The 26,083-nt window shown below is 43.9% G+C and overlaps 2 protein-coding genes across 2 annotated transcripts; both read right to left on the reverse strand.

Moving 5' to 3' along the window:
• Positions 1 to 1,462: 1,462 nt before the first annotated feature.
• On the reverse strand, positions 1,463 to 5,690 carry LOC121926313 (cytoskeleton-associated protein 5-like). Its single transcript, XM_042459185.1, has one exon. It carries the CDS (start codon positions 5,558 to 5,560, stop codon positions 1,667 to 1,669), a length of 3,894 nt encoding a protein of 1,297 aa, XP_042315119.1. The 5' UTR covers positions 5,561 to 5,690; the 3' UTR covers positions 1,463 to 1,666.
• Positions 5,691 to 16,163: 10,473 nt separating this feature from the next.
• On the reverse strand, positions 16,164 to 25,667 carry SST (somatostatin). The gene is made up of 2 exons (XM_042456344.1): positions 25,365 to 25,667; positions 16,164 to 16,736 (listed from the first exon to the last, which is right to left on the reverse strand). Exons 1-2 carry the CDS (start codon positions 25,500 to 25,502, stop codon positions 16,524 to 16,526), a joined length of 351 nt encoding a protein of 116 aa, XP_042312278.1. The 5' UTR covers positions 25,503 to 25,667; the 3' UTR covers positions 16,164 to 16,523.
• Between the last annotated feature and the right edge of the window lie 416 nt (positions 25,668 to 26,083).

The following is a 26,083-nucleotide window of genomic DNA, read 5'->3' on the forward strand; positions in this document are numbered from 1 at the left end:
GATGGGACAAGAAGAAGCGTTTCTTTACATATTGCATAGCTAAACTGTCGGCATACATTGTCATTGTCACACATGTGGGTCTCTCTGCCTTTCTTGAGGCTCGTCTGAACTGACCAGAATGCTCCAAGCTGCTGCCAGAGTATTCTGGCCCTTTATCTCCAGACTTTGGAGTGACACCAGGCAGCTGTCTACACATATCCCTGCTGGTTGCCTGGTGCCTGATGCTGACATTGCGGGTGCAAGTCACTCCCTCTGAGGTCCAAAACGAGGCACTCGGTGTCAATCACATGGCTGGGCGCCTCGCTGTGACCTCAGAGGGATTGATTTGTGCCAGCAGTGTTGTCACCGAGTAACAGAAGGAGGACGTCTGTGTAGACACCTGCCCTGCATTGCTGCCGGGTGTTCCTGTAGCAATGGATTTCTGCAAAATCCAGAGCAACAGGTGAATTGTTTTAGAAATGAATTGAACTCATGCAACAACAAGAACAATGGAGGGATGAGCCAGATTTGGTGCAGAACTAGCCTCACATTGGGGATTTGGCACAGCATGATGAGGACAGGTGTCCCCATGGGCATGGGAAAACAACTTCATTTGGCCCATGTAGACATTGCCTTGGCTTTCTTGGCTACTGACTGACTACACAGCTTCTTGACCTTTGCAGTTTATTACCTACATGGCTTTTCTCTTCTCCCAATGAATGAAGAGACAGAGTGAACCATTTTTTCCTTTCCCTTCCACACTACATCAGTTGAATTCCCTCCCTGCTCTCTTTCCCACCAGTAAGCATAAATAATGAAACCTCCTTCTAGGACTCAATAGCTGCGGTGGGTGGGAGACAAAGTTCAAGATGTTGTGCAAAGGGCTACAAAAACAGACGTTGTTGTTGTTCTTGAATAACTTCGAGTTGTTTTTGACTTATGGCAACCCTAAAGTGAATCTATCACAGGCTTTTCTTGTTCAGAGGAGATTTGTCATTGCCTTGTTCATGGCCAAGCTGGGAATCAAACCCTGGTCTCCAGAGTTGTAGTCCAACAGACATATGAGCATGTAAAACACATTTAGATATGTGTGTGTCACTAATAAGATTCTATCCCCTTTGTGTTATCTCTAGCCAAGAGGTTTCAAAAATGGTCACACTGACAGCTTTTCCAGTGGGTAGAACCCAAACAATGGCCAAGATCTGACATAGGGTTCCATAGCGTAAGCCGCCTTTATATTGAATGATCACTGCTATTCCTCCATGGACTAGTCCATGGCGAGTTTCCAGGAAACCATGCAAATACAACAGTAATAGGGCACAAACCTCATACTGGTACCTAGCAAATTTGAGAGGGAAGAATGCCAGTCTGCCAGGTCACATAATCTGACAATCACTGGTGTGGAAACCACATGATACTCCTAGAACATCCTATCATTTGAACCCAAATGATGCAAGACCAATTTCACTTTTTTGGCACCATTTTTGTTTTAGATGGGTGGGTGATTTTAATGTTTAGTTTTTACACCTTGTGAATTATTTCCTGGCCTGAGAGGGAGGTCCAGTGAAAGGTATTCCTGGCCAAACTGAGGACCCTCTGAACCTGGGACTCTTTACTTGAAGCACTTCACAGTGTGAAGGACACCACTTGAGGCTCAACCTAAGCTGGTTTCTCTGCAGGAATGTGATTATTTTTGTCTGGTTTCTCTGTCTGCGGCTATAACTGCCAAGCCATGCTTGACATAACTCCGGAAAAGAAGAGAGGAAGTCTTTAGGAAAGGTATCAAATCTGCCGCAGGATACTTCTCTTTGTACTCATACAATTCCTCCAGGCCTGCCCTGGCAGTGTCCTTGCAGTTGATCTTTTTGAAAATCTCAGCCAGGGTGTCATCAGTTTTCTCCTCAGCTGAAGAGCCTTTGTCCTCATCTGTGGTAGTCTGCTCTTCCCTGGAGTGTCCTAGAACTTTCCATAAGTGGGCTTCCAACTCAGACTCATCTCTGTCTTCTATAAGTCTGAGGTGATCCAAGATCTCATCTCCCTTCACCTTGCAAAGGGTATGCAGAAGAGTCTTTAGTGCCCGGAAAGGATAACTACTCTGGTACTTCTGCAGCTTTTCCTTGGACAAAGCCTTCATAAAGATGTGGGTATCTAACAGGATTTGGTCCACATTGACATCATTGATGGTTTCTGGAAGGCGCTTGGCAACATTCCACAAACATTTGGCCACCATTTCAGAAAAGGCAAAGAGGTTTGTGTTGGCTGTCATGCCTTCACAAAGTAAAAGAAGCAAAGAACTGAACAGTCTAGTCTGATCTGCTTTCTCCAGCACCTTGGTGACCAAGACATTGACTGCCTGGCTAATTCTATGCCCTTCTTGAGGCTTTTCCACTGGAGAATCCAGCATTAGGGTGATGAGACTACACATCAGATCCTTCAGCACCCCAGCAGAAGCTTCCTGGGCCAGGCTCTCCACCTGAAAGAGGGAGATCATGCTGCAAATGACACGGCTGTAGAGCTCTAGGACCTGTTCCCTTCTCATCTCCTCTTCTGCTGTCACATAGAGCCGATGGAGGAATTTCAGCTGCTGGACTGCTGCTATCAGGAATTGGTTGATATGGCCGGACATGATTTTCACTTTGTTCTCCTGCCTTAGAATCTCCTGTATCAGCAACAGGGCCTCAATACAGGTGCCGATGTTGCCACTGGCTACCTGGCAAATGATCATATTGACATTGGGGGAACTGCTGCTCTTGATCTGAGGTTCAAAGATTACACTTTGAAGTTGCTTTCCTGGTTTTGGGTTGCTGTAGAAGGCCATTTCATCAGCATTCTCCACCTCAGGTTGGTCAGTAGGGAGAAATGACATTTCTTCTTCGTCATCATCACCTTCCTCCTCCTTCTTCTTCTTCTCCGCCTCCTCTTCTTCTTCTAAGCAGTAGTCAGTTCCATAGTTCTGCTTGAAGGTGTCTGACAATCCCTGCCTAGCAATGGGAAAATGATTGCATGATTTTTCGTCTTTACCTTGCTTGGCTTCTACTGCTTTTATATTCCCCTCCAAGGAGCTCATGTGTTTGTCAGAGATGTTTCCAATGGTCTTGAAGGCCTCAATCCCAAACACATCTCGGGCAGTTGCTATGACCCTCAAGGCAGCATTGTGAACTGCATTGTTTGAATCACCTGTCAATGTGATGATTGTCTTCAGAACTTTTCTTGGATTTGGCTGACACACCTCTGGACCATATGCTTTAAGCAACCAACCCAACTCTTTCAAGCATCCCATCCGCTGGTTGGCATTCTTAGCCTGGGCTCCCTCCAAGAGGTAACAGAAGGTCCTTGAAGCTGGATAGATCACGGTCACCTGCTTCACGATGGCCCGCACTTCTTTCAGAATGGACTCCTTGGTCACTCCCATTTTCAGAAGGAGGTAGGGAAGGAAGGAGGCAGCTTCACTCTCCATGAGCTCATACCTCTCCTCAATCAGCAGAACAAAGAGACTTTTCAGGTAGTCCAACGTCTTCATAAGCACCCACGTGTTGGTGTCAAACAAACGGAGGCTGAGCCATTTCAGGATAAGGTCCAAGCAGTTAATGACTCCTTCTTTCTCAGTCTGTAAGTGTTTGGTCATCACATTCAGAGCTTTAATGTGATGCTGGAAATTGGAGTGAAACAGCTCCTCCTGCAACCAGTTGGAAACACAACCGCTCATCTGAGCCTTGAGCTGCTCAACATACTTGCTATTTGGAGTACTGAAGTTCCACCTCAGCACCTTCAGAGCCTTCTCGTCCTTTGCCCTTTGTTCTTTGCCCTTGGGAATAATGATGAAAATGGGGCCTGGCTTGATGCTGTCTTCCTTCATGACAAACTTTGCTTGCACCTTCATATTTGGTAATTTCTTCACTTTAGGGACAGTTCCTTCTGATCTGGCATTTTTGTTCTCCAAGTTCAATTCACTGGACCCTGCATTTTCAGTAAAGGAAGGAGGTGGGTTGCACTCCTTGGCAGAAACCATGTTTGATTTGAACCAAGATTTACCTGTTGGGAGCTTGGGAAGGGACTTGGAAAAGCGGACCTGGGACTTGGTTGGCTGTACAGCTTTCAACTTTTCTAGCATAGCCAACACCTCATCCTGGGAAGCTGGCTTCAGTTTGCTTGCAGCTTCAGACATTTTATCAAAACCCAGGTGCAGAAGAAAAAAGGACAGAGCTTCATGGGCTGCCATGCGTTTTTCTTCATTACTGTCCTCCAAGTCCGCATAGAGGTGGGGCACACAACGAAACAAGTCAGTAGAGGCAGAATTGGAGGAGGGTAGCTTATCAGCCAGCCAACCCAGAATCCCTTGCCTATGGCTACTACTCTCCTTCTTCAAATCGGCTGAGAGATCTTCCCCCTCCAGCCAGTCTTTCATACCAGTCTGTGCAGCCCAGGTTTCTACAGTCATAAGAGAAATTGCTCTCAAGCTGCTCTTGCTATCTCTTAGGACAGCAATGATGGACATGCCCAGAGTCTTGATGTGATGCTTAATGTCTGGCCCCATCACCCTAGCAAGCTGCTGAAGGACAATCAGGGTCTGCTTCACAATGGATTTATTAGAGTCATGCAAACAAGCCTGCAAGATGGTTGGGAGGTCCCCAAGGTTCGGCTGGATGGTATCAATATCACTGAGAATCCTAGACAACTCCTCTATCCCTTCCTTGCGGACTTTCCAGTTTGTGTCCTGCATTTTTGCCATCAGCTCTGCTGAGATCTTCTTCCTAATATCAACAACGTCACTCCTCCAGCAGGGCTGTGCATCCCCTCCTCTCTTTTCATTCCCCCCATCTTTACTGGGCTTACGGCAGCGTCGAGTAGGAGGGGGCGGACTCTGGCCATCCAGTTTCCCAAATTCAGCATCTATCTTGTGGAGAAGAGATGGCTTTTCATCCTCAAAGAAGGTCCTCAGTGGGGCTCCTACATACAGGTATATGACTCCCAGGAGGTGGAAAGCAGAAGCCCTCACATCAGGGTGGACTGCGACCAAGGCAGATTTCAGGTAGCCAACAAAGTCCTGGGCTTCCATGCCTTCAAAGCCAAAGTCTTTGATGGCACTGGCCAACCAGTTGAGAGTTTCTGTATGGGTCCTGGGGCTTTCTTGCAAGAAAGCCATTTCGGTCACCTTCCCCGCTGTCCAGGGTAACCCACATGCCTCTGCCACGGCTGTCAGAGCTTCCTTGGTGTCGCTGCCACAGATAACATCCCCGACCTTCTCCACTAAGTTTCTCAAGACAAACTGAGCTGAAGTTCTGGAGAAGTTTCCCTTCTGGGCAATGAGGGTGACAACATGCAGCTTCTTCTGCATCACTTGGAGTTTAGTGTCATTCCATCCTGGTTCTTTACCCAGCAACCTCACTAAAGCCTGACAGGGTAGCTGAGTTTTTTGCATCTCTTCCACGGCTTTCTCAAAAGTCTCCAGGGAGGAAATCCGCTGTTTCCAATTGCTGCTGGCCAGATGTTGGATACAGGATACTGGGAGGACTGCTGCAGCTTCCAGTTCACATGATTCTTCTGAAAGTTCCTTCTCCTGCTCATCCTTTGGCTCTAGCATCTTGGCAGACCTCGAGTTCTAGAACTATGGCTAGCCATGTGAACATGGCGGCTTTGCCCTCCCTTGGGTGGCTCTCAGTTCAGAGAGAGTGAAGGGCATTCCAGAAAAGGCCAGAGGTGGCAAGGGTCTCTTTGGGGGTGTTCTTGGCTGCCCCACCCTCCAACCTGACCCCAGGGAAAGGAGCTGATGGTGCCCAGCTGCTGGGGAAGGGGGCCTGCCCAAAGGGCTGCTGCTCCAGCTTATACTGCAGTGACCCCTTACTGAAGCCTAAGATGAGATATTGTGATGTCATTGGTGCTTTGGCAAGAACATGGTGGCAATAGAGGACAGTGAGACCACAGCAGCAGAAGACATGAAGCTCAAAAGAGCTGTATTGTAATAATCTGTTCATATATAATCTCCTCCTTATTGTCCTTCTTCCTGGAAGCAAAGACTTTTCATTCTGGTAGATTTGTGGCAACTGACTGGCAGCTTTTGACGGGTCAGTGATACACCTTTGTATTGAACTGGTTCAATGTATGAGCATGTTTGAGCTCTAAGAAGCTCTAAGAAGGGGGAGTCCTTCTCTTTATCCCACTACCTTGGTTTGGTAGGAACACAAGAGAGGGCCTTCTTGGTAGCTGCTCCCAGACTTTGGAAACCCCTCCATAAGGAGACTAGGATGGCTATGTTCTTGCCTTCCTTCCACCAGCAAGTAAAAACTTTCCAGTTCTTTCAGGCGTGAGTAATTAATTGCAGCAGACTAATGATGTTCTCTTTTTATATTGTTCTAATAAGTTTTAAATAGTTTTAACTCTACCAATTGTTTTTAAATTAGAGAGGAAAGAGACAGACAGACAGATACTGGTGTTTTGTGTGCTTTTAATCTGGCCATTAGTCATTTGTGATTTGCCTGGATGTGAACAAGGTAAGATATAAATGAATAAAATAATAACAATGGTACTGTTTTTAAATCGTTTTCAAGGTAATTGTGTTTTAATATTAAAGCTTAGTAGAATTGTGTTTTAATAGTATAATTTTTAGACCCAAATCCCCATTGGTAGTCCTAGTTAAAATAGTCCCATTGACTCAGTAGGATTTAAATCAGTGTTAACTCACTGTTCAACAATGGATTTAATGGGTCTGCTCTGGTTGAGAGTTACTAATGGGATTCAATACTATGACTGGAATTCTGTTGGTTAGTACCAACTAGAGTAGACCCATTGAATCAATTGTTGAATCGTGAGTCGCCACCAGTATAAATCCCATTGAGGCAATGGGTTTGCTCTTGTTGAAACTATCAATGGAATTTAAGCTTTATTGTTTTTATTTGTAGGCTTTCTTTTAAAAAATACTAGATGTTTTGAGTCTTAGTTACGGCAGAGAGGTGAGACATGTGTCAATTAAATCAAATAAACGATAAATATGAACCAAGATCCTATATCATGCTTGCAAAATGTAAAGCTACATCCACGTAGTTATGTGAGAAATACATTTTCCAACCCTCTTTTCAAATATTGTTAAATATTCATCTCTAGTTCACTCCCAAGAAAGACTCCCTTATCTTTCTGGTGGCTTTCCTCCACCTACAACCCGCTTCAGCCCACTGATTCTCTGAGAACTTTTCGCTCTCTCAAAATAAAACTGACAACAAATCTGTTCCACATGCCAAGTATTAAAACACAAAGCAAAACAAAAGCAAGAGAATATGCTTATGATTCATTCCGTACCCTGCTGTTATCGCTCAAGCACATTTCCTAGAACAAGTAATTTGGAGAAAATGCATTGCTTTCCTTTGAACAGGTTATTATGGCATCCAGAAGGCCATAATAATATATATCTGTCGCTCTCAGAAGATGCCCAGGTCAATGCGTGGAAAGGAGCACCCTCAAGTAGAATCGTGGAATCATAGAATCATGGAGTTGTAAGAAAACCCCAGGTCAGCTTGTCCAAGACCACATTATGGGTGGATAGAGTCAATGAAGGAAGCCATGGTTGCCCTAAGACCTGAGCAGGGCTGAAGGCATCTGGAGGTCTGTCATGCACAGGGTCACCATAGATGAAAGCCCACTTGAGAGCAATTCACAGCATCAACTCTATTTGGGACTACCAATGGGATTAAAAGTTTGGCCTACAACTCCCAAAAGTTTGGCCTACAACTCCCTTCAAAAGAAAATTGACAAAGAAATGCATCCAGGCAGGGACCTGAGACCTTCATTCTTAAAGTCTTCATGTATCTCTACATTCTACCATGTTTGTGGCACTGAATTAAGATGGCTGCCCCTGTCCAGGATACGAAGAGCTGTTCCTAAGGGATGGGGCTGGTCTTAACGTTAGAGAATTTTGATGTGTTCATTTTTCAAATGAAAGTAGCAAAATTCATAACTTCCTTCGTACATCTGAGGAAAAGAGCTTGATGGCCAGTATTCTGTATCAACTATTTGGCTGAGTATACTTAGCTAAGCCTGCATCTGCACTGCAGATATAATGTACTTTGACCCCACTTTAAATGTCATGGCTCCTTGCTATGGAATCCTGGGGTTTGTAATTTGTCATGGAACCCAAACTCTCTGACAGGGAAGGCTAAATATCTCACAAAACTACAAATCCCAAAATTCCATAGCATTGAGCCATGGCAGTTAAAACAGTGTCAAACTGCACTCATTCTACAGTGCAGATGCAACTAAAGGGCTGTACAGACCAGCCATTAAGGGGCATTGCATCCACAAGACACATGCCCCAACTCTCCCCCAGGCCTCCAAAAGGATGTTGAGAAACTGGAGCATGTCCAAAGGAGGGTGACTAAAATGGTGAAGGGTCTGGAAACCATGAAGCCCTATGAGGGACGACTTAGGGAGCTGGGGATGTTTACCCTAGAGAAGAGAAGGTTAAGAGGTGATATGATAGCCCTGTTTAAATACTTGAAGGGATGTCATATTGAGGAGGGAGCAAGCTTTTTTTTCTGCTGCTCCAGAGAACAGGACCAAGAACAATGAATGCAAACTACAGGAAAAGAGATTCCGCCTCAACATTAGGAAGAACTTCCTGACAGTAACGGCTGTTTGACAGTGGAACACACTCCTTCCTCGGAGTGTAGTGGATTCTCCTTCCTTGGAGGTCTTTAAGCAGAGGCTGGATGGCTATCTGTCAGGGATGCTTTGATTATGATTTCCTGCATGGCAGAATGGGGTTGGACTGGATGGCCCTTGCAGTCTCTTCCAACTCTATGATTCTATTCTGCAGCACACCACACCACACAGTGTGTAGCATTACAGCACTTCTCTGGAGCTGTGTCTACATAACACAGTGCCAGAGGAGAGTGGAAAAGCCATGCGCTGGCAGCTATGGCACCCCTTCCGCAGCACAGAAAGGTGCTGTGGAATGGTGAGATTGGGGCCGTGGCATGTAGTTGCCATGGCCCTGATCTGGGGCTAAAAGAGGTAGTCTATCAAGCCCCTTAATAACCTTTCCTGCCCTAATCCTCATAAACCTGATGGAAACATTATTCACCCAAGGTGAAGTCGAAGGCTTTCATGGCCGGCATCCATAATTTTTTGTGGGTTTTTCAGGCTATGTGGCCATGTTCTAGAAGAGTTTCTTTCTGACGTTTCACCAGCATCTGTGCCTGGCATCTTCAGAGAATACTTGCCTGGAAAAAGTTGGGTATATATATACTGTGTGAGTCAGGTAATGCAGGAGTGATTTGCATCCGTATTATTCACCCAAGCTTCAGCCATCTGAAGAATAGACTTCCTTCTCCCCGTGCAGCTGGTGTCAGATAACATAGTTTGTAGGGAGTTACAGTTGTGGCAATACAGACTCATTATTGATCATGCATACAGAACAGTTCCCCAGATTTTCTCCTCCAAAATTGTTCTATATTCACCATTGCTACTTACTCATAATTGATGGCCAGTGTCCAATGGTGGAAGTTGCTGCCTCAGAGGGTGGTCAGGTCTTCTTCTTTGGAGATTTGTAAACAGAGGTTGGATGGCCATCTCTTGGGAGTGCTTTGATTGTGTCTTCCTGTATGACAGAAGGGGGTTTGGACAGATGACCTATGGGGGTCTCGTCCAACTCTATGAATCTATGGCCCAGTATACATGGGCGGGAAGCAGCGTGCTGGCGCCGATTCTAGGGTTCGGGAGTGCACAGCAGCCACATGCTCCTGAACCCTAGCATGTCACAGTGGTGCCATCTTTACGCAGCGCTGTCCATGCTATGCACATATCAATGGCATGCCTCATGCACCGCCTCTAAATGGGGCGGCGCATGCATGATGTCACCACGCTGCTTCAGGGCCCTAATGGCGCCTTGACAGCAGTGTGGAAAGGAGCTGCTTTTTACACCTCCTTTTTGGGTGGATCATTGCTGTGCCCATGCAGTTGCCGTGGCAACGATCCGGGGCAGAAAAGAGTGGCGTCTCGCCATCCCTTCCTGCCTGTCTGTACGGGGCCTATGTTTCTGTTATTCTCCTTATACAACTTGCTCTCTACATTTGCCAATTTGACCTTGCAGATTTGATTATTTGCTTAATAAGTTCTCTCTAGGAATCTCTAGGTCCTCCAGTGCAACTTTGCCAGCAGTTGACCATAGAGTTGTGCTGGAGAACCTAGAAGGCCCTAGAGAAAACACATCCCTAGGCATTTCTAGGTCCTCCAGCATGATTCTACAATCAACCTCTGGCAGATGTTGACCACAGAGTTGCACTGAAGGACATGGAGATTCCTAGAGAGATGTTTTCTTAGGTAAAAAGAATAGTGGTTTTTTTATTTGTGGTTTTTCTACATTCACAGGCGTCTTTCACCCCTAACTCCACCGAATGCAGAGGGCCCACTGCATATACATTATAACTCTGTGTGTGTGCGTGTGTGTGCGTGTGTGTATGTATGTATATATATATATATATATATATATATATATATATATGCATTACATATTACTTAGAGTCAGGGTACTTAGTAGTTAACCTAAATAATATTGTGACTTAGCCCAAGTAACCTTAGGCAAAGCTACTTAGGTAAGTGGCTGAAAGCAACCAGCGTGGTGTAGTAGTTTGACTGCTGGACTACAACTCTGGAGATCTGGGTTCAGTTCAATTTACCATTCAACCATGAAAACACATTGGGTGTCCTTGGGTGAGTCACACAGTCTCAGCCCCAGAAAACCCTGTGATATTTCCATAAGTCATTTTGGAAATGATTTGAAGGCACACAACAACAGCCACAACAGAATGCAGACCGGAGAGGGCCCATTGTTGCAGATAGACTGAAACACATATGCTGTTAACTGATAGGTTTAGCATGCATCAGAAACAAGGCCAGCCTTAAACAAAAGAAAATCAATTTAATGTGGCAAAATGGAGAAACGTTAGCATTTGTGTGAAATTAGCAAAAATGCTCCTACGTAAGGAAATAATTGAGGAGCTAAAGTGTTGAGCTGGGAAAGCATCAGTGGGATCCTTCTGCTTCAGGAGCACATTTACGTCACTCGGGAGCTCAGATTATTTATAAATAATTTCCAGCCAGCAACAAAATTATATTTTGCCCACATCTGTCTTTTCAGCTTTAAAAATTATTGCTTTTAAAAAAAACACTCCTTCCTTACAATACAAATATTTCTAAGACAAAACTGTTGATTGGATTTACAGGAACACACTCAGACAGGTACCTTTTTCTCCACTATTAATACTAAATTTTTAAAAAAGTTATAAGAACTTTATTGCAGGGGGGTCAGGAAAAATATGGCCCATTGGCCACATGTGGCCCCCAACTTCTTTTGATGACCCTAAGATCCCCAGACCTTCCTCAAACTTATATTTCCAGACAATGGAGGAAACCTATTAAAAATGCTTCCAAACCCAGCCAAAATGCCTTCCACCCAGCCAAAATCTATAATTACACCTGGAAACCAATTGGTGCCTTGCACATGGGTACATTCCCCTTATGGAAGCATTTGGACATTTGTATTCAATATGGAATGTCTGCATTAGGTTCCCAATTGCAGACCCAGAGCTGTGCATTTAGTGCCATTTCACACATAGAAATGATCACCTGTGTATTATTGCACTGGCCTTTCTGATATGAGTTGTGCCTTGCCATGATTATTCCCATTCTGTGTGGATTGTCTGTTGCCAGACCTAAACTCTCAAGTTATGTACAATGTGGCAAAATGTTGTGCATCTGCAATTCCTTGTAGGAAAGGGATTATGAAGAATACATGGTTGTACAGGTTGAGCCTCCCTTATCCAGAATGCATAGGACCAGAAGTCTTGGGGATTTTGGATTTTTACATTTTTATTTTATTTTATTTTGGATTCTGGAATATTTGCATATACATACGGAGATGTCTTGGAGATGGGATCCAAGTCTGAACATGAAATTCATTTCTGTTTTATATATACAGTGGATCCTTGCCTTACGTGGGGGATCCATTCTGGACTCCCCAGCGCATAAGGTGAATAACACGTATCCTCAAGCCCCTTTGAATACAATGGGGCTCAATGCGGAGGCACGGCAGAGCACACACGACACAGGTGCACACGCAATTCATTTTATTGCAGCGTGGCTTTAGCCTAAGCTGAAAGCCATGTATAGTGCACCATGCATGGTGCGGGCATACTGTACCTTATCAACATAGGCTGATATTGTACATAATATTTTTAATAATTTTGTATCTGAAGCAAAGTTTGTGCACAGCGAATTATCAGAAAGCAAAGGGGTCACTATAGCAGCCTCCCATGTGGACAAGTTTGGATATTGAAATATTTTGGATTTCAGAATTCTGGATGCAGCATACTCAATCTGCAATAGCAATATGCCGGGCTTTCCCTTTTAAACATTATAATGGAGATGTATATGTATGATGACACAAATGTCCTAACAATGTGCTTTTTAACTTATTGTAAGCTGCTTTGAGTCCCAAACTGAGACTCAGTTTGGATGGAAATAAATCAACAATCATCACCATCATAGAATCCTAGAGTTGGAAGAGACCCCAAAGGTCATCTAATCCAACCCCATCTTGCCATGTAGGAAGACACAATCAAAACATCCCCAACATCCAACCTTTGTTTAAACACCTCCAAAGAAGGAGACTCTACCACCCTCCAAGGCAGCATCTTCCACTGTCCAACAGCTCTTGCCATCAGGAAGTTCTTCCTGACATTGGGATGGAATCTCCTTTCCTGTAGTTTGAATCCATTGCAATGCCTTATTCTCTGGAGCTGCAGAAAACAAGCTTGTTCCATCTTCCATATTACAACCCTTCAAATACTTAAACAGGGCTACCATATCACCTCTTAAACTTCCCTTCTCCAGGCTAAACATCCCCAGCTCTCCAAGTCACTCCTCATAGCACTTGGTGGTTTCCTTACCTTTCCCCATTTTGGTCACCCTCCTCTTGTATCATCATGTCATTTCACTACAATTCTCCCTGTACCACACTATGGCCATGCTTGGAGATGATGGTGGTTGTGTTCCAACAATAATTTGGGGGTGATGATGGTTGTGTTCCAACAATAATTGGGGACCCAAGTTTGAGACAGCCATAGCTCTGGAGCAAGGGAGTTCCATATCTGTGGTGGAATCCATGAGAATTGCAACCTTGATGTGAATTTACTGTTGGAACCATGCACACAATAAAGGTGATGCTTTCAGGTACAAACATTTTAAGACCCTCTTCAGTCCATTGCTCATGTGACTTCAGTCTGGCTCATCCAGTGTTTCATAGAGAGAAATCAGAGATTAGAAATATTACTTTTGGATTACATTTCACTGAATCCTTTGTCCAGGTTGCTTGAGGGATTCTGGGAGTTGTTGTCCAAATACATATATTTCCAGTCACTGGGATTTTTCTTTATTTTATTTTAAAAATGTATTCCCCACACAAGATGCTCAGAGCAGAGAATAATGCTCACTTTGTTACCAAAATAAATGCTAGCAAATATTGCTTCAAACACATTTCTATGGGTCCATAATAAAATAAACACAGTTCTACCTTGCTATTCTCCTTGCTGTGTGTGCCGCCAAGTCATTTTTGACTTATGGCAACCTGAGAAAGAGTGACTTGCCCTCTGGTAACCTCTCGTTTGGATTTCTGCAATGCGCTCTACATGGGGCAACCCTTGTACCATACCCGGAAGCTGCAGATGGTACAGAATATGGCAGCCAGACTGGTCACTGGTACATCCAGGACCAGCCATATTACACCTGTGCTTAAAGATCTGCATTGGCTGCCCATTCGCTTCCGGGCGCAATACAAGGTGTTGGTTATAACCTATAAAGCCCTACATGGCTTGGGCCCAGGATACCTTGAGGACCGCCTCTCCCCATACATTCCACCCCGCACCCTCAGAACATCTGGGCAGCAACTACTGAGGGTTCCAGGGGCTAGATTGGTCTCCACAACAAGGAGATCATATTCCATCGTCGCCCCGACCCTCTGGAACTTGCTGCCCACAGAACTCTGCTCTGCCACCTCCTTGGACCAATTCAGGAAGGAATTGAAAACCTTCCTGTTCCAATCAGCATTCCCCAACATAAGTTCCAGTTAGTCTCCCCCCCCCCCCGACAGCAAGGGTAGCTGGCTTATGGGGTTTTTAAACTTTGGTTTTAAATAATTGTATTGTATTATTGTATTTGTAATGTTGGGCTTTTATGATTTGTAGTTGTTATATTGTATTATTTGATTTGTTGTTCACCGCCCTGATCAAGGGAAGGGCGGTATATAAATAAAAATGTTATTATTTATTATTATTATTATTATTGTCTCTAGAGTTAAAGTCCAACACTGAAACCACTACACCATGCTGGCTTTCTTTCTTCTTACCAATATCTAGTTATGTCTTGAAACAAGACTCAACGTTCCTTTAAAACCATGATGTGGTGTCTTTATTTCATTCGATGTCTTGCCAGGGTTACGGTTCCCTGTCTGAGTGTTCTAAGAATGTCTTGTAATATTAATTTTTTTGCCCGTGTGCATCTTAAAAAAGAGGACTAACATTACTTAGGAAGCTGGACTCAAGAGCACCCTTGGCTTGCAAAAGCTCCCCCTGACATTGCCACTTATAGAAGCTAGGTCATTCTTGGGCCCAATTCAAAATGCTAGTTGTGACCTATAAAGCTCTATGAATCCAGAATATCTGAGCATCCATATCTCCCCATGTAAACGTACCTGAATCTTATGGTCTTTAGGGGGAGGCTTTCTCTCAGTCTTGCCACCATCATAGGAGAAGACATAGCAGAGGGGTGTGGAACTCCCTCCCATGGGAAAATGGGGTGCATCTACACTGTAGAAATGATGCTGTTTGATATCATCTTAAGTGCTGTAGCTCAATCCTGTAGAAACCTAGGATGGAGCCATGGCATTGTTTATGTACACCTAGGGTGCATCTGCTCTTTGGAAATATTGCAGTTTGATACCACTTTAAGTGCCATGGCTCCATAGTTTTGTGAGGCACCAGCACTCTTTGGCAGAGAAGGCTAAAGACTACAAGTCCCAGGATACCAAAGGACAGCACTTAAGTGTTACAGCACTTAACATGGCATCAAACCACTTTATTTCTACAGTGAAGATGCACCTTTGGTTGCCCCCCTCTCTGTTGTCTTTATACTGGCAGATGAAGGAGTTTACCTTTTGCTTACAGAGTTTCCCAAAACTTTGAAACTGTGTGAAAAATTCACAGAGTTTACCTTTTGAAGGATAGCTGTCTGTTACTGGTCCTTTAAGTGGGGTGTGTTGCAGTGTATATATATTTTAATCACTGTTCTTATATTTTAACAGCCTTTTAAAAACTGTCTTAAATTGATGCTTTAACTCTGATTCTTTTTTAAAAAATATTTGCATTATTTATTCTTTTAAATATTTTGTTTCATCTCAGATTGTAAGCTTCCTCAGGTCCCATTTTGGGAGACAAGTAGGATGTATACTGAATAATTCGATATAAATTTAAAACAAATAAAGATTGAATCCAGGATATTATCAAAAATATCAAAGTTGGCGAACTTTCAACACTAGTGAAAGAGAAATTGTTGGGTAACATTTTACAAGATTGGGAACTTTTTTGCTTTATACTTAAATAAAAGAAGATTATGCTTGCAGACTGGGATGCTTGAAGCATTTTTGCTGTAATATTAGAATAGAAGAGGGTTTGAAGCAGAAAGGTTTATTAAAGAAGTTTACTAGATTTTGTTTGAAACTTCCTGGTGGGAAGGTGAGGTGTCTTTTAGTTTTTAATAAATTTTAGTTAGGTTTATATATGTAATTATTTAATTTAGTTTGGTTTAGTTTATGCAAATATTTGGTTTAGGTTTTCTAAATTGTAGGAGGTAAAGGGGGTTATATTGTTTAGGGTATTAGATTTGTTGTTTCATATAGTATTGTGTTCAGACATCATGGTGTTGTCTGTTTTGTAGCTCTGTATATTATAATTTCAAATGTAATAAATATATATATTAAAAAATACCTGTATATAACTCTTGCATTTCATCCTTGCTATTTGATATTGAACTCAAAGTAAGTAAGGAAGACTGCTGTTTTGTTGCTTTTCAGCCTCAGTGAAACTGTGTGTGTGTGTGTGTGTACAAGAGAGAGAAAGCGCCAATGAAAATATATAACCACGAGACTTTGAAGCATAAACTTTATTGCAAGAAAGAATTAAAAATAGCACATAGGCGTGACTTGCAGTGTCAGGGATGGGTCAGTGTGTTTCCATGAAGAAATTGTCAAGAGATCACAAACTCGAGGAAAGTGCGTACCATTGAAACTGAATGTTTTATTAAAACAACTCTAAAATCAAACTTTTTCTCCTTTTTTCCTCCCTTTTTCCCCCTTCTTTTTTTTTTTCCTTTTTTTCTTCCATTTTTAACCTACCAACATATTATATATTACAGTCTTCAGCTCCTGGCATGAAGAAACTGGGAAATAAAGGGTGGGGGGGGACTGGAGGTGAGGGTTTGGGGGGAAAGGAGAGAGATTTCTAAAGCTAACAGGACGTGAACGTCTTCCAGAAGAAGTTCTTGCATCCCGCTTTGCGTTCTCGGGGTGCCAGAGCCGGGTTCGAGTTGGCCGACCGCTCAAGCTCCAGCCTGACCTCGTCTTGCTCAGCCCCGCGGGACAGATCGCCGGGCTCCAGGGCCTCATTCTCTGGCTGGCTGGGTTCTGAGAGCAGCTCCGCCAAGAAATACTTGGCCAGTTCCTTTGGAGGAGAGAAAGAAAGAAAGAGAGGCAAAGTCAGCATCAGGACCTCCTTGATCCAGATCAGATGAAACCAGAGGTGGCCAAGGAAGTGGACTGCCCCATTTCCTGGACAAACGTCTCTTAACCATTTTTCATTTTTGTCCAAAACAGGGATGGGGATATGTGGGCCATGGGGTGTGTGAGGTCCCCAAACCCACACATATTGTTGTTGTTGTGCCTTCAAGTCATTTCCAATTCATGGTGACCCAAGACCATAATCATGGTGTTTTCTAGGCACAATTTCTTCAGATAATATTTGCCATTGCCTTCTTCTGAGGCTGAGAACATGTGACTTGCCCAAGGCCACCCGTTGGTTTCATGGCTAAGCTGGGAATCGAACCCTGGTCTCCAGAATCACAGTCTGACACTCAAACTATGGCTCACCAAAGCATGCATCCCCAAATCCTCTCTGGGGATTTAATGTTACCAGATTAAAAACTGAAGTCAGCTCCTGTGCCTTGGGTTGCATGTGCACTGCAGAAATAATGCTCTTTGATGCTGCTTTAACTGCCATGGCTCCATGCTCTGAAATCCTGGGATTTGTAGTTTGTGGTAGCCCCAGAGCTCTCTGATAGAAATGGCTAAATGTCTCACAAAGCTACACATCCCAGAATCCCATAGCATGGAGGCATGGCAATTAAGGCGGTGACAAACTGCACCATTTCTGCAGTGTGACATAAGCCTGAGACTAACAGCATCTCACTTCCATGAATGCTTAGCCACTTTCTCTAGTAGGGAGTCCAGAAACACAGCAGAAGGACCTTTTCTCTGCTGTTGGGCCTCCCAGTCACAGGGATCCAGAGGTCTACATTGCACCAGAGTTCCTTAGCCACCATGTCCAAGAGCCAATTTCTCCATTTATCTACCTTCCATCCTCAACTATCTGAAGCAAGATAGGAGGATTCCATGCATGTATTGCTGGGGTCTCTGCTACGCTATAAAGAAATTTCGTTTACACTTCTAGGCAAATGCCCATCCTAAGTGCCCATCATGCTTAAACCAGAGATTGTATCATGGAGTCCAAACTGTCTGAACACAGGACAAGATCTGATAGAGGGCTGTGTAGTGTGGCATTGTGTGCTACATATTTACAGTATTTCACAATTCATCCTAAAATTTGAATTGCGTAGATAAGGATCCAGTTGTGCAATTGTCAATAGCCTGCAGGCGAAATTGGAAAATAATTCAATCATTATTCCAGTAAGAATGCTATGTGCACAACCATAATCGAGATACAAACCTTTTGCAATAGCCTAAAGAGTGCAGCCATTGGCATAAGGGTACCTTTGCTAACATATGTCACCAACAGGATTTGAGCCAAAGTCAGGGCATCTGTTTGTGGTTGTGACAATAAACAATGAAAAGGGCACACTTAAAGTCCCAGATTCGACATCACAGAAAGTAGTGTAATAAAAGTTGCAAAGCTGGAACGGCTCCTCCTTTCACCACCTGTAGGACACACTGTTCTGCGGTGCTAGCACCCCTCTCCATGGCCATTCAGTCGCTGGTAGAGAGTAGGAGGATCAGAGAAATGGCCGGCTATGTCCCACAGCCAGATTGATGTCATCGGCTGAGATCTACCAGGGATGGACTTACTCTTGTGAACGGCTGAGACCCTGTATCAGAAGCATATCTATGACATTGTAGTTATGCTCCATTCCCATTTCTGACCTTTAACCCTTATTAGGGTTTTTTGTATGTACATCAGAGGAGAAATTCATTTATAGAGCTTGCCATAACTTGTTGGAGAAACTTGTGGTCTTTTAAAAATAGCTTTGATTATGGTTTAGTTTTGGTGGACTGGAGCATCAAATGGATTCTCCTGGATTCTGGAAGTTGTCATCCAAAAACAGAAAAGTTCTAATCTGGCTGTAGAAACTTTGGTCAAAATAAATCTTAAATTCTTATATTAGCCTTACATTAATCTTTCCATGTCTCCATTTTGAACCTTCATAGAAAATTACGTCCACAAAGACCTGCAGTTCTGTTTAATGAGTGAATGGCATGTTGCTTTTATTCTGCTCTTTTAACTGTCATCATCCATTGGAAACTATTTTGTCCTCTAATGCTAAAACTGAATTCACACATTTCATAGTTCCTCCTTTGACCAGTCTTGGCCTATTCAATAGCTATGGTGTCCTCTTTTGGATAGCCAGGCAAACGAGACCCAAGCTCTGGTAACTTCCAGGTTGCATAGCCACAAAGGGTCACATATGGGGCTGCCCATGATGATGGTCCAGAAAGTTCAACCAGTAGAGAATTCAGCAGCCAGTGCTTAGTTTCTCTTTTTCCAAATCCCCATTTTGTGGAACAGGGGCAGACTGTGCATTTTTTAAAAAAACCATAAAGAAAAAGAAATATCCACCTACATTTTAAATTTTAATCTCATTTAATACAATCATTTAGAAACATAGGTCAGAGTCCATTACATAGAATCAGAGAGTTCGGAGAGTCCACAATGGCCATGCAGTTGAGCCCCATTCTGCCATGCAGGAACTCACAATCAAAGCACTCCCTGTTGAAATTCATTTTGATAGTTTTGGCCCAGCTTTCTAATCTATTAAGGTCATTTTGAATTCTGATCCTGTCCTCTGGAGTATTAGCTGTCACTCCTAATTTAGTGTCATCTGCAAATTTGATAAGCGTGCCCTCTATTCATTTATCTAATTCATTGATAAAGATGTTGAGTAGCACTGGGCCTAGAACAGACCCCTGTCACTCTGCACTCGTCATAGCTAGTAGCTAACAAATCCCAGGATTCCCTAGGATGGAGCTTCAGCACTTAAAGTGGTATCAAGTTGCACTATTTCTACAGTGTAGATGAACTCCAAGAGATATGAATCAACTCATCTGCCATGCCTTTTGGTGTCATTTTGTGTTGGCAGTCATCACTACATTGTGTAGCAGTGAGCTCCACAGTGTAATTTCATGCTGTGTGAAGAAGTCCTTCTATTTATCTGTCCTGAATCTCCTGTTCTTAAAGAACTAGATTCCAATACAGTATTGTGAAAGACGGGGGGGGGGATCTCTCTACTTTCTTCAGACCATACATAATTTTATACACCTTTATCATGTCCTGTCCTTACTCACCTTCCTTCCAAACTAAAAAGCATAATAACTGTGTAGCAGGTCATCCAGACCCATGATTATTGGGGTTGTCTAATTTGTCCCCAATTGACTGCAGTGCCATCTTGACAGTATGATCCATGACAAAACAGGGTTTGCTGATGGTTTCTATATGCAAGTACTCTAATCTTTTGCCTTCAAAAACTCTCTGTCTTTGGAAACTGCACTATTTTCAATTACTTACTCTCAGTAAGGAGGGAAAAGTGATAAAACTATTCATTCTTGCTTGCAAAAACCAAACTTGTGAAGATGTGCATTCCTAGATTGTTTCATACCTGCTGCACATCTTTATGGGATATAGCATTCTGGATTATTTCAGTGGAGACCTGAAGACTGGAAGAATGCAATGGGCTCCCTTGGTGCATGCAATTCTTACTATCAATACATCAGTATCTTGGACAGTAACTATGAGTTCCACTTTGCTGTGAGATCATTCCCTGGATTTTGCACTGCCAATATGTCTCAACTTCCTTCTGAACCTTCCCTGGGGTTGCTGAAGCTATACATTTTGAATTCAGTTACAGAGTATTTCAGTGGTGCCTTAGGAGCTACATTTCCCCATCTCTTGCATTGGGTTAATCGCTGTCTCTCAATCTAGCCATTGTTTCTCAGCTTCAGTTCCCATCTGTCAAACAGAGGTATAATAGTGATAAACTATAACATTGTATTTATAGTTCAGAGACATAGGGGCTATACAGACCGCCCCAAAGGGGCAGTCTGCAGCCACCTCTTTACTGGCTGGATTGGGGTCATGGCAACCTCACGCCACAGCCCCAATCTGGCCTCTGGAGAGCACAAAAAGGAGCCACAAAATGTTTTTGTTTTTAAAAAATCCATGATTGGTTTGATTCATTTAAAAGAGTTTGATGCATCTTGAATTATTGCTTCTATGTTGAACAGTTCTGTTCTACTCCAAAACATGCCTGCCTACTATACAGCTGACCATTAAAACATCCTAATCCTAAAAGAGTTTGAATCCAACAAGACTTCTTACCCAAACACCCCCTGTGTAAGAAACACAGCAGCCCCTCTGGTAACTGCCTTAAGAATCCATACCTGCACATATTTATATTTTAGAAAACTCAGCAAAGGTTATGTTTGTGGAATCTCAGCAAGGCTGCGCTATTAGAGCAAGATTCTTTTCAGCACCCTGGAGAATTCAACACAAGCTCTTTGATAACTTCTCTAAAAGAAGGGCCAAGCTGTGCTTTGGTTGCATCTGGATCTGGGTGATAAGTGAGCATGTTCACACAAAGGTCTGACAAGATCTTATAATACTATTTCTCATTGTATATTTTAAAAAATGGGTGGAAGCATTAAGGAAATAAGAATATTACAGAGAAGACACTTTGCAGTGAAGCAGCTGTACTGAGTTTGTTAATGAGCATAGAAACAGGAATTTAGTATGTTATACCTCACCTTTGGTTCTGTAAGACCCAAGAGCATAAGAAATTCTGGATAAACTTTGGCTAGTCTAGTATCCTGTTTCCAGGGATGCCTCAGTCGGGATGACAGCAAAGAACTTGGCCTCCTGTTTGTCTCACCTCTACACACCCTGCACTTCACTCCCAGAAACTGGTCTTCAAAAGGACACTACCTCTGCAAACCTGGACATTTTGTAGAGTTTTCCTAGCTGTTGGGTTTGTAGCATAAAGAGAGGGAACAGGATTTGAAGTGATGGATTCAAATAGCCAGAAAGGAGATTCTGACTAAACATTCATAAATTCATAGAATCAGAGTTGGAAAGCATGGACCAAAAGGTTCAAGCCCCTGCTCAGTGCCAGCTCTCCACCAGGGAGCTATCCAGTTTCTTTTTAAAGACTTCCAGAGAAGGTGATCCCATCCCACCACCTTTCAAGGCAGTTGGTTCCTTTGCTGAACTGTCAAGAGGTTCCTTGTAATGTTCAGTCAAAATCTATCGTACTGTATCTTAAAACCATTACACTTGTCCCTACTGTCTGGGGAAACAGAGAACAAACCTGCACGCTCCTCTTTGTACCATCCCTCAAGGCATTTAAATACTGAAGAACTTCTTTCTTCTTATGAGGGCTTTAACTGGAGGTCTGGGTGGCCACCTCTCAGGTTTAACTGTGGGTTCCTTGCACTGGTAGATGGTTGCAACTCTCTCCAGCCTAGCTACCAGTGCAAGGAATCAGTAGTTAAACCTGAGAGGTGGTCATCCACACCTCCAGTTAAAACCCTCCAAAGAAGAAGGTGTTCCCTTGCAACTCTGTCATTCTATTGTTTGGTTCCTTATTGATCCAAATGTATGAAAAATTGTGGATTCCTTCAAGATTGGAATGGAAAGCACTTGACATTTTAAAAAATTCAAATGTAAGAGAAACCAGAATGCATAAATTAGCCCATCTAGGTTCATTTGGGTACTTTACTCTTAAAAATCTGAAAAGTCTGGCTATGGAAGCCAAGGCGTTTGGCTATGCTTGTGATGCTGAATTTGGATTTCCACCTCTTTCTTTCTTCTGACAAGCTTTTCTGTGATTGCCTAGATCAGTGGGTCTACCTACAATGGAGAAATGTCCACTTCATTAGATAACAATAGTGGACAGATGGAAATTTGCCCCCTTCATTCTAGCAGAGTTTAATCTGAGACACGTGAACTTGGTAGAGCTGGGATTTTCAGAAGGTGGGGTGGGTTCTTCTCATGTCTTTGAAAGAATGTGCCATCTATGATGGAGAATTCATACTGAAGGCATTTTAGCCTTCTGAATTAATGAATTAATTACTGCAGTTCTGGGAGGCTTTTTGCTTGATCCCCAGGTTTGCATTATGGACAGTTTGCTTCCTTTGCACATGAATTCAATGTTTCCTCCTTATAACTTGTATTAAGATGATAGATAGATAGATAGACAGATGATAGACAGATTGCATATCACCATAAATGCTGATGAACTAGGAAGAAAAGCCATTTATCTATCCCCAGATCACATCAAACTCATTTTGATGAACTAGAAAGCAGAGCAGGTGACTCAAATGAACATCATATTAAACAAAATATGAGTCTAAGATTATAATATATCAGTTGAATCCATCAACCTTCTCTAATCTTGTCCTTTCTAGATGCATCAGATGTGGTCCAACACATCTGGATGGCATCTGGTTGGGAAAGTGTGGCACATAGAGCATGGTTTTCTCAAGCGCCACCAAGCAAGTCTGGCTAGAAGCAAGTTCTTTATAGAGAATCTCTTTCCCCTGCTCCTGGCATTTGAAAAAAAAAAAAACATACTACGATTGAGGCACAACTCTTTATGTTCATTTGCCCTTTCCTTTTTGCATGGCTTTCAGCAAGAGATTCAGGGACTCACTTTAAATTATATACTCTTCTTGCCCTCCAACCCTGCCAGTGGTTGCTTTGGATGAAGGCAGGTTGCTGTACACCTTCAAATCGTTTCCAACTTGTGGTGATCATAAAGCAATCCCATCACAGGGTCCTCTGGGGCTGAGAGGGTGTGACTCGCCTCAGGTGTCACTCAGTGGGTTTCCATGGCTGAGCAAGGATTCGAACCCTGATCTCCAGGGTTCAGACCACTACACCAGGCAGGTTGTGGTGGCTCAAACACATCTACAGATCCATTCTGGCTCACACTGCATAACAGTCGGCTTTAAGACGGGTCGGATAAATTAAGGTAGGAGCAAAACTCTGCATCCATAGCTGTTAGACATGGTAGCCAAATAGAGCCTCCAGGCTCAGAAATAGTCTGTCTGGGAAATACCAAGGGAATGTGGTCTTCGTTTTTGGGGCAGAGTTTCCTAGATTCACCGGCAAGTAAAAGCTAGACTTGATGGATCTATAGCCTAAACCAGGCTGTTCTTTTTTGTCCTTGTTCACTATGAAAGTTAGGAATGGAAACTCCATGTGCTGGAGGCGCCTACCTGTGTGCGAGTGCTCAGGAAAGTTACTTTTGGGAAGGATCCCAGCTCCAAAATCCTAGCTAGCTAGGGCAGTGTCTGGGAGCACAAGACTTGGAGACCCTGATTCCTCTTCCTCCTCCTCTTCCCAAACTTTTTATGTGTCTAATTTATACATGAATTGACTACTGAATTTACTGAAATGAAATAAAACTCTTCCAATTTGAACAAAGTTATTGCTTGATAAAATGTTAAAATATGACTGTACATGCATGTACGAATGAAAATACAGACACTAAATAAGCAAAATGTTCTAATTCACATTCTGCATTAAGTGGAAGGGGTGGGTGTGTGATGTCCACATGGAGATGTCAAAGGGACCCAAGGGTTAAAAGTCTCAGGAGCTAGGGAATTCTAGAGAGCCAGTGTGGTGTAGTGGTTTGAGCATTAGACTCGGACTCTGGGGACCAGGGTTTGAATCCCAGCTCAGCCATGGAAACCCACTGGGTGACCTTGGGCAAGTCACACTCTCTCAGCCTCAGAGGATGGCAGTGGCAAACCCCCTCTGAAAGAACTTAAGAAAGCCCTTAGGGTCGTCCTAAGTCAGAAATGACTTGAAGGCAGCCAACGATAAGAACAACCAAAGGGATTCTGGGCATCGGAGTTTACTATAAGTAACTTTCCCAGGTAGGATTCAAGACAAATCAGTATGGGAAGAGATCTTGCAGCACCTTTGAGACTAACTGATAGAAAGAAGTTGGCAGCATGAGCTTTCCTAGACTACAGTCTACTTCCTCAGGTGCAGATGTGATCAGATGTAAGGCCCACGGAGGGTCCAGTGTCTCCCCCCACCCTGCAGGGTAAAGCAACTGATAAATTACAGGGAAAGAGATCCCAGCTCAACATGAGGAAGGACTTTCTGGCGGCAAGAGCTGTTTGACAGTGGAAGACTTTGCCTGGGATTCTGGTGGAGTGGATGGATTCAAACTACAGGAAAAGAGCTTCCATCAGAACATTAGGAAGAACTTCATGTTTTGACATGGAAGACACTGCCTTGAAGCGTGAAGCAGAATTCAAGGCTGTAGTCATGTCAGTCTAGACAATCGGTATACAAAGGGATCTTGTTACACCTCGGAGACTAACTGAAAGAAAAAAGGTGGTAGCACGAGCTTTCCTAGACTTCAAGTCTCCTTCCTCAGAGGCATTTGGACACAGATGGCCATCTGAGGAACTAGACTGAAGTCTACAAATGCTCATGCTGCCAACTTCATTCTTTCAGTGAGTCTCAGAGGTGATGCAAGATCTCTTTATACTGATTCTACAGACTAACATGGCTATATCTTTGAATAATAATAATAATAATAATAATAATAATAATAATAATAATAATAATATGCATCTGAGGAAGCAGACTGAAGTCCAGGAAAGATCACGCTGCCAACACTTTTCTTTCAGTGAGTCTCTGAGGTGCAACCAGATCTCTCTCTGTGCTACAAGATCTTTTCCCATGCTGAACCCCCTTTGGGCTGCTTCCCAGCGCTCTGCCCATGCTCAGGGGCTGCCTCCCCGTCTCCCTCCCTCCCTCCCTGCTCACCTGTTTCCCCGCCGCTGCGGCCAGGGATTTCTGGAGGAACTGCCGGAGCCGGGGGTCGGAAGGCGCCGTGGCCCCGGGGCTGAGGGCCAGGGCCAGCGAGAGGAGGGCCAGGGCGCACTGGAGGCGGCAGGGCAGCATGATGGAGCCGAGGATGCAACAGGAAAAGGAGAGCAGGCTGGAGATGCAGGAGACGGAGGCAGAGGATGCTGCTGCTGGTGCCAGACCCGACGGGAGGGACGCTGCGAGGCTGCCTCTGGCTGCTGGTGCTCCTGATGGCCCCGCTCTGCTTCTGGGGTTCTCTGCCGAAGCCCCCCGTCTTTATGGAGCCCGACTCTGACGTCAAGGGAGCAGCCCAGCCCTCTCCTTGCTCCCTCCCCCCCCCCTCCGCCTTGGACCCCAAAAGAGCCCTAGTCTGCGCTTTTACGCACCAGTCCAGCCCAGCGCAGCCCAGCGCAGCAGCCAGCCTCCTGGCCTTGGCTTCCCAAGAAGGGAGGGAGGGCAATGGCGTCCAGAGGGGGGTCCAGGGGGTGAGACCCTAAAAGGTGATGGTGACCCCACTGCTCCCCAAACCCCTGCCTTTGGACGGAAGCCGGCTGTGGCATTCACCTGCTTCCCTTTAGCAACAGCAATAGCAGCTTCATTTCTAGACCGCTTCACACTGAGCTAAGCAGCCTCTAAGCGGTTTGCAGCTGTAAGCCAATTGCCCCCAACAAGCTGGG

Source organism: Sceloporus undulatus, chromosome 3 (assembly GCF_019175285.1).
Source record: "Sceloporus undulatus isolate JIND9_A2432 ecotype Alabama chromosome 3, SceUnd_v1.1, whole genome shotgun sequence".
Classification (NCBI taxonomy): Eukaryota; Metazoa; Chordata; class Lepidosauria; order Squamata; family Phrynosomatidae; genus Sceloporus; species Sceloporus undulatus.

What these genes read in the sequence shown, in the direction of transcription:
- LOC121926313 (XM_042459185.1), bottom strand. Translation starts at nt 5,560, where the DNA reads ATGCTAGAGCCAAAGGATGAGCAGGAGAAGGAACTTTCAGAAGAATCA.
- SST (XM_042456344.1), bottom strand. Translation starts at nt 25,502, where the DNA reads ATGCTGCCCTGCCGCCTCCAGTGCGCCCTGGCCCTCCTCTCGCTGGCC. An exon ending in CCGCAGCGGCGGGGAAACAG is followed by an intron (nt 16,737 to 25,364) that starts GTGAGCAGGGAG and finishes TCTCCTCCAAAG; the next exon opens with GAACTGGCCAAGTATTTCTT.